Source organism: Salvelinus sp. IW2-2015, linkage group LG18 (assembly GCF_002910315.2).
Source record: "Salvelinus sp. IW2-2015 linkage group LG18, ASM291031v2, whole genome shotgun sequence".
NCBI lineage: Eukaryota > Metazoa > Chordata > Actinopteri > Salmoniformes > Salmonidae > Salvelinus > Salvelinus sp. IW2-2015.
In genome coordinates, this window is record NC_036858.1 from 8,134,902 (window position 1) to 8,144,057 (window position 9,156).

The following is a 9,156-nucleotide window of genomic DNA, read 5'->3' on the forward strand; positions in this document are numbered from 1 at the left end:
ATGGTGCAGTTTGTTGTTATTTTCCGGCGCTTTGGATTGTGCCGCAGCAGTTCCATCTCTCGCTTGGTGGGCTCCCACGTCGAATACTTCTCCCCTACACCTGACATTCAAACGACAGGAAAGAAAACAAAAATAAATAAACTTAAAATTTAACAAGCCAGGTAGCTTAACCATAAGCCTGAGAGGAAGTGAATAAGAAATATGGAAACATACATGGCCCAAGGCAGTGGAATCTCTATTAGTGAATACAGGTGTTTTACATAGTGCATGTACAACAAGAGGTGCATCAATGTACTACACTGTGGATCCCTAAAGATGCACCTACAGCTGAGGTGTCAGTGTGCTATGTTGCAAGCCAGAGGGCACTACTGAGGGATTAAATAGGGGAAAGAACCTACCTTGCAACTTCCACGCTTTCCTTTGTTCCTCTTTGGCAATCTGTTCCATGTCTTTGTCGTATATGTAGTCTTGGCACACAAAGCAGTATATCCCGCCGTACAATAGATCTATAGCTGGAAGATAAAAAGAGAGACCGAGAGAGGAAGAAATTAGATGGGAGGAGGAKGAAGGAACGAATAAGCTCAAGGCTATGTTGGCTAATTTGTAGCCCCCGGGTTAGCTGTTGAGAAAGGTGCTACACCACTCTTGAACACATTCTATACCTCTGCAAGGCCAGCTTATGTGCTGACATCTTTACTGAGACACAGCCAGCGGGAGAGAGACACAGACAAAAAAAAAAACTGGTGAAAGCTACCTCTCTATCCCGTTACCTATCATATCCTCCTCACCTTTTAAGCAACCGCAGCGTCAATACCTGTTTGCAGTTCCCATGACAACCTGCCTCTTTCAATTGTCTGCTTGAGGCAGGTGTACATCGCGTGTGTGTGTGTGTGTGTGTGTGTGTGTGTGTGTGTGTGTGTGTGTGTGTAAATGGTCGGCCGCATGATTAATTACAGTATTAATGTGGATTAGATATGGTGTTGACTGGTGTGACTGAATGTATTGAAAATGTCAGGCTGGGCCCTGCAGGTATAGGTGAATTAGTACCAAGCTGATGCTGATAGCAAATACAAGAACATCAATTCTGCCTGTAGATTCAATTCACACCAAAACAAATAAAAACTTTGTTCTACAGATGCAACATGCCGTGGATATTGCACCTAAGCCTATAATGCTGATATTGCCGTGAAAAGAGAACTTCCCTGCAGATTGTCACATCAACGACGGAGGCAACTCCCTAATCGAGCACAACAGAGAGAGTGAAACACTAGCCTTAGGCCTCAGATTGTATGACAGCCACGCTGTCAACGGCACGACAAGAACAGGAGAGAGAACGAAACAGAGTTGCGTAACAAGGTGAGACCAGGCTTATTGCTGGAGAGAAGACCAAAACAAAAATAAACCATTGGACCTTCAGGTAACCATGGGAACGCAGAAAAGGGAGGGGGAGAAAGAGAGAACACAAACATAACATGAGGTAAATAGAAGAACAGATCAAATATCTGAAAGGAAGAACATTTAAGGAAAATGGMGTGAAAGGATCAAGAAGAGAAGGAATCGTTTTAATTTAATTCTGTAGTGTTTACGAAGACGTGTTAATTACCCTGCACGCTAGTCTGGTGAGATCTGTCCTTTTCTTCTGCTGCTGTAGCGTAAATCTATCTGCACGCTGGCACATTTTTATTCAGTAGCTAACCTAATTAACACACCAATTAATCTCCAGAGTGGCTGGGAGGGAGGGCGCGCACGGGCCTGGGCAAGGAGATAACACTGAACGGTCTGTGTTGCCAAGCACATAGGAAGCCTGCCTGCCACAACACTAACACCAGCCTATATCATCCCCCTAACAAGCATTAGTACATCTAAACATGGCACAATAACTTTTGTCTATTATCCCCAATATTGGGAAGACAAAAGCAATTGCTATACACACACACTCAGTGGACAGTTTATTAGGTACACCACCCCGTTCACAAAAAGGGATCTCTCCTACAGACAGTCACGTGGCCGTGGCTTGCTATATAAAGCAGGCAGACAGGCATCGAGGCATTCAGTTACAGTCCCATTGACCGTTAGAATGGGCAAAACAAGAGACCTAAGTGACCGAGCGTGGTATAATCATCGGTGCCAGCCACGCCAGATTCAGTATCTCAGAAACGGCCGGCCGCCTGGGCTTTTCACGCACGACAGTTTTTAGCGTTTACCGAGAATGGTGCGACAAACAAAACACATCCAGTCAGTGGCAGTCCTGTGGGCGAAAACAGGGGTCGAAGGAGAACGGCAAGAATCGTGCAAGCCAACAGGCGCAGGACAACAGTGGTGTGCAGAACAGCATCTCGGAACGCACAACTTGYCGATCCTTGTCGCGGATGGGCTATTGCAGCAGACKACCACACTGGGTCCCACTCCTAGCAGCTACAAACAAGAAGCGATGTGCACGCAGTCATCAACACCGGACAATTGAGGAGTGGAAAAACATTGCCTGGTCCGACAAATCCCGGTTCCTGTTGCGTCTTGCTGATGGCCGAGTCAGGATTTGGCGTAAGCAGCAYGAGTCCATGGACCCATCTTGACTGGTGTCAACAATACAGACTGGTGGTGGTGGTGGTGTACCGCCGTCCAATCTGCAGAAACTGCATGATGTCATCACGTCAGCACCGGAGAATGTACCAGAGAATTCAGGCTGTTCTGGAGGCAAGGGGGGGGGGGATCCGAGCTGGCACTAGATTAGTGTACCTAATAAACTGTCCGGTGAGTGTATATCCTATCCTAGCTTCGAGCCGGAGGCCCATTACTTTGCGTTGCAGTGCAGTCGCACAGTATTGAAAAAAGGAAGAGGACAAGGCCAATTAGACCCTGGTCTGCAATGCACTGACCTAGCTGCAGCAACTAACTCATTGGTGCCKAGAGTCTAGGTGGGACCAAATACACAGGTGACATTCAATAGCTCCTGGGGAATAGTCCTGGGGTGTTGCATTGTGTTGTGATTAATTACAGTCTCTCTGCTTTATGAAGCAGGCTGGGTGCTTCATTACCCTCCTCCACAACAGTAGAATTAGCTACTTATGTGAATAGAGGCGGCGGAGGGGCGGACAAGACCTACCTCGTTAAGCGGAGGGGGTAATTAGAGGTCTTTGATGTTTCGGGGGGAGACCTGGCAGTGGGCGGAGTGTTGTGGTGGTGCCGATGATGCTGATCAGGTCTGATGTGTTGAATATGAATGTGTTAGGAGACTGAGGCAGTGGGCGGAGTGGTGGGTGCTGATGATGCTGTTCAGGTTGTGAGTGTGTTGAATATGAATGTGTTAGGAGATCTGAGGAGTGGGGTGGTGGTGCTGATGATGCTGATCAGGTCTGATGTGTTGAATATGAACGCGTTAGGAGACTGAGGCAGTGGAGCTGAGCAGATGTTCTATGGCCTCTCCTCTCGGAGGGCAGGGCTGAGATGATGGGACTCGGGCCGTGGTCCATAAGGGAGGAGCTACACTACAGCCACACAGCTCTTTCCTGTGACGTTCTCATAAGCAGGGTTGTGTCAGTTGTCGTGCTTGTGATCATCTTACCTAGATTGTGTCGTTTGTTTTTGGCGTGCTCGTGAATGTGTTTCTTGGTGAAGCAGCCGAAGAAGACGCAGGAGAGGCAGGAGTGGAGCCGGTTCAGGTGGGCGCCGCACATGTGACAGATACACGACTTGGCCTGCAGGGGGCGAGAGAGGGCCACAGGTTGAGGATCACTAACAGAGAAACCAAAAGCATCGTTATCATCCTAAACTCAGGAAGAAGCTGGTAAGTCAATTAGACTGGATTCAGACAGTTTATAGTGACTATGGGCAGCCATCAACAAAATGCGGAGAAAATTGACATTGGTGAAAAAATCGTAAAGAACAAACAGGCTAGGTTGCASACCTGGCATCTCTGAGACGCAAAGGGATGGAGGGCTAATGATGAAACAACATATCCCTTTTTCATAGAGAGAGAAAGCCAGCGTGCCATTTTCAGCTGACATGTTTAGTTTCACAGTCCTTGCCTAATCTCTGCACCTTTGGCAGGGTGGAGAAGATTGACAACAGGGTTGCCCACACCTGCCTGTCTTTTCCCATACCAATGGCATCGTCAGTCTGGAGATCACRAGTCCACTAGAGGAGTACCCATATGCGTGGTGGCTTCAATACAAGTGCCCCCTGTCAGTCAGCCAGGGTTTATACACGTCATTGTCTAGAGCCTGCTCTTGAAATAGACCTAGAATCAGAGGTCACCAAACTTTTCTGAGCCGAGATCACTTGGAGTCAAAATGCAGGCCTAGATCTACCGCTCATATTTTTGTATTAAAAATAAAATAAAAAATGTAAACATGGACTTTAAAAAAGTAAGCCTATGCAACAACCTATTTAAAAGCTGTTCTGGAGCAATGAGGTTTGTGCAGTAGGCTATATGCCCAATACATTATCACTGTCGGTTGGCTATGCTTGAATTGCCCTGCCAATGTTGTTCTTCTCAAACCATTTTGAAATTCTATTTTTAAAAACTTTAGGTATATAATCAGACTGGTAATAGATCATTTGTGGTATTACTTGTGAGGCCCAGCTCAAATGAGCATAAATTGAAATCATTTGTTTTCTTTATTTTACTGGACTGATGGTGTCTGCATCTGACGGTCAGTCTCAGCGGAAGGAGAGCATCAGGGGGTCCACCTCTCAAAGTCAGACCGCACTTCAGCTCTCCCCCTCTGCTAATGCCCCGTACACATTGTGACATATTTCATTACGCCGTACACCATCTTCACGGAGGCTTTCCCCGCTACTGAATGGATAAATGTAGCAAAGATATTTATATTCACTAAACCAAGATAGTGCATCTGTGTCGTTTACAGTAGGAGMAAATTAACCATAGCGGGCAGAACAAGCAAGGCGGTGGACAAAGCCAAGCACAAGCTAGCGAGATCCTATTGGCGTGTTTTAGCAAGTATTTGCATATTTTCTCTGTGAAGTGCACATACTCAATTCAACCTTGCAGTACTAAACAACGTAATAAAAAAAAAACTTTGGCAAAGTGTCAAATCTATCRAATTTAGTGCACTCGTAAACAAATTCTACACTGAACAAAAATAAAAAACACAACATACAATTTCAAAGACTTTACTGAGTTACAGTTCATAGAAGGAAATCAGTAAATTGAAATAAATAAATTAGGCCCTAATCTATGGATTTCACGACTGAGAATACAGATGTGTGTCTGTTGGTCACAGATATATAAAAAAAAAAAATTAAGCTAGGAAAGTAGTGTGGATCAGAAAACCAGTCAGTATCTGGTGTGACCACTACTTGCCTCAAAAAGCGCGACACATCTCCTTCGCATAGAGTTGATCAGGTTATTGATTGTGGCCTGTGGAATGTTGTTCCACTCCTCATCAACGGTTGTGCGAAGTTGCTGGATATTGGCGGGAACTGGAACACGCTGTCGTACATGTTGATCCAGAGCATCCCAAACATGCTCAATGKGTGACATGTCTGGTGAGTATGCAGGCCATGGAAGAACTGGGACATTGTCAGCTTCCAGGAATTGTTTACAAATGCTTGCRACATTGGGCAGTGCATTATCATTCTGAAACGAGGTGATGGTGGCAGATGAATGGCACAACAATGGGCATCAGGATCTCGTCACGGTATCTCTGCGCCATCGATAAAATGCAATTGTGTTCGCTGTCCGTAGCTTATGCCTTCCCATAACAACCCCATCGCTACCATGGGGCACTCTGTTCACAACATAAACATCAACAAACCGCTCACCCACACAATGCTGTCAACCATCTGCCCGGTACAGTTGAAACTGGGATTCATTCGTGAAGAGTACYCTTCTCCAATATGCCAGTGGCCATTGAAGGTGATAATTTGCCCACTGAAGTCGGTTACGACGCCAAACTGCAGTCAGGTCAAGACCCTGGTGAGGACAACAAACACGGAGATGAGCTTCCTAGAGGCGGGTTGTGACAGTTTGTGCAGAAATTCTTCTGTTTGGCAAACAGCTTCATCAGTTGTCCKGGTGGCTACACGTTGTTCACGGTTGTGAGGTTGGTTGGATGTACTGCCAAAATTCTATAAAATCAATGCTGGAGGCAGCTTATGGTATAGAAATTAACATTCAATTCTCTGGTAACAGCTCTGGTGGACATTCCTGCAGTCAGCATGTCAATTGCACGCTCCCTCAACTTGAGACATCTGTGGCATTGTGTTGTGTGACAAAACTGCACATTTTAAAGTGACCTTTTATTGTCCCCAGCACAAGATGCACCTGTCTAATGATCATTCTGTTTAATCAGCTTCTTGATATGCCACACCTGTTAGGTGGGTGGATTTTCTTGGCAAAGGAGAAATGCTCACTAACAGGGATGTAAACAAATTTGGCACAAAATTTGAGAAGCTTTTTGCGCATATTGAACATTTMTGGGRTCTTTTATTTTAGCTCATGAAAAATGAGACCAACACTACGTTGCGTTTATTAAAATTTATTTCAGTATCGTTTTGGGAACAGGAAAATATATTGAGATCAGATGTTTCATCGATGACAAAATGAGCAGAAGTTCCATCTTCTCCCACTACCGGACTTCCTCCCACTACCATATTTGRGGGTGAGAAAATKTTCTAAAAACAGATGCTTCAGCTCGATAGCCCATATGATGTGTCTGGTTTYCCCCCAGACACGTCAGTGTTTGTAACGCAAGATGGAGGAGAGCCTGTCTTTTGTCAGAGATCGCATTTATTTTAGTAGATTGCAAAACATTYCTTTTCATTCATGACAGAAATATATTGTTTCAAGTTATAAAACATGCTTATTTTATTACTTTTTCCTCAACTTGTTTCTCTAACTTTATAAGGAGTCAAGCTAGCTTGCAGAGCAGCTAGCTAGCTAAAAGCTAGGCTAGGTTGAAGATACCGCTGTAGCGCCACCAGAGTCTCTGGGTTCGCGCCCAGGCTCTGTCGCAGCCGGCCGCGACCGGGAGGTCCGTGGGGCGACGCACAATTGGCATAGCGTCGTCCGGGTTTGGGAGGGTCTGGCCAGTTTGTTAAGCACATAGGTAGAGAGATGTGCTGACTCTAATTATTCTGTGGGATAAATGGATGGCCACGGCACTTATAGCCTTTACATCTCACGTCACTGAACCGGGTAGAGTCCAATCGTTAATTGTTTTATTACAACACACTTGAGTTCCTGCCGCATGAATATTCGCTTGTCTTGTATTTTATTCAATGCATTGCGTCGTACTCTCCTTCACCGTCCTGTTCCCCCGCAGCATTCCTGTTTCCGCTCATGCTACATATACTTGTCACCATACAGAGGCAGATGGAGACCCAGAGCGGAAGAAGTAAGGAATATCGGGGAAGTCACGGGCGCAAGGGGGGAGCCCCGTGAGGGTTGGGCGCTGGAGGTAAACTAGGAAGGCACACTGGAGATAGGAATGAGCTAGGAGATCAAGAAGAGAGGCTAGGAGATGAAGGAGGAAGCACGCCATGGAGCGACCGCAGAAGAGAATATTTGAAAGATAGAAGTGTAGGTACTGGGCAGGCGACAGTGAGGCGTAGGTTTCTGGGCTTCAGAGGTTGGATAAGGCTCCGTCTCGCTCATGGTTGAACATTGAAAAAAGACTGTAAGAGGTAGGAAAGCGATGAGAGAGCAATGGGGGACGAATTGTTTATGAGCACGAAATAGGGACGAAGAGGAAGAAAGGATGCTATAAGGAGGAGAGAAAAGGCAGGATGCAAGCGAGACGAGACACGCCGATGGTAATTAGAGGAGCAAGTGGAGGACGCATGTACAGAGGTAGGACTGAAGCAGTGAGGGGTGCAAGGAACTGCAGGAGAAGGACATGTGGATTCGGACGAGGGGGATTCCTTTCCCCTAAAACCCTTATGGAACAATAAGATTGATTCCTATGTTTTTCCAGATAGTAACTTTAGACCATGGGTCCGATAAGGATCACTCTTCTGGAACTGTTACGAGGAGGGAGTTCTTATGTCTTTTGATCAGCTGAAACAGAAATACCACTTGCCTAACAGGGACTTTTTAGCTACCTACAACTACGAAACTTTATTAGGGTGTCTCTCAAGGGACAATGGAACCTACTAAGATGTCACCTATTGAACAACTCTGCCACGCAGACCAACCACTGTTCAAGACCATTTCCGTGTTACGATGCTCTTATGTCAGGACTAACACTGCCTGGGCTAGATAAACCCGACTTAGTGGGAAAAAGATCTGGGTATTGATCTTGAGGAGGGTCTATGGAGTGACCTATGCAGGAATGGTGTTACATCCACACTGAACTCCAGATACAGACTGATCAGTTTAATTTCTCCCATCAGCTCTATATCACGCCATCTAGACTGCACAAGTTCAACCCTGATATCTCCTCCCTATGTTTTAGATGTGGCTCAGATGAAGGAACATTCCTCCATTCCCTTGGCAGTGTTCAAAACTACACGGTTTCTGGCAGGGGGTATGCGACACCATATCCTCAATTCATGGGGTTGCATTCCCTTTAGACCGGAGGTCTGTCTACTGGGCAACTTTACTAACACCAATCTTAGGCAAAGCCATACTATAAGCTAACAGAAATATTGCTAGCGATTGCCAAGAAATGTATTGCCTTGAAATGGAAATTGGATTCCCCCTGCCAGTTGCAATGTGGCTATCAGAAGTTAATAGTTGTATCCCACTGGAGAAAATCACTTACGCTTGAGGAATAAAGTTAAACACATTCTCCAGAATTTGGCAACCTTTTATTTGACTATTGGAGAATCTCCCCCCACATCACATTGAATGAATCTCTATATTATCCTTATATAATCGTTTCACACGTAATGTATAATATGTAGCCTACGGCAGGTTGACATATGATCCAAGGTCTCATTATAATCCTTTTTTATTGTATGTTGTTTGTATAATATAATTATAATTTGTTTGATTTTTACTTTCTTTGTTACGCTCATCTTGTTACTGTCACTTTGTCCTATTGTTGTCTAATATCTTTTCACGTTTGTGCTTGATATGTTGTTAATTGGAAAATGCAAAATAAAATATTCAAAAAAAAAAAAAGATAGTAATTTACTAGCGATTGGATACCACGAAAATGGGGGAAATGGAAAAAAAAAAAAAAAGAAAAG

At 45.0% G+C, this 9,156-nt stretch overlaps 1 protein-coding gene across 1 annotated transcript in view; it reads right to left on the reverse strand.

Moving 5' to 3' along the window:
* The window catches only part of usp22 (ubiquitin specific peptidase 22), a 54,260-nt gene that overhangs the window by 13,645 nt on the left and 31,459 nt on the right, over positions 1-9,156 (reverse strand). Inside the window, exons 2-4 of the mRNA XM_070448273.1 lie at positions 3,563-3,695; positions 399-512; positions 1-100 (exon numbers count right to left, since the gene is read on the reverse strand). The exon at positions 1-100 is cut by the window's left edge and continues 1 nt beyond it. Of these exons, the coding sequence (XP_070304374.1) occupies positions 1-100; positions 399-512; positions 3,563-3,695 (347 nt within the window). The remainder of the gene's footprint in view (positions 101-398; positions 513-3,562; positions 3,696-9,156) is intronic.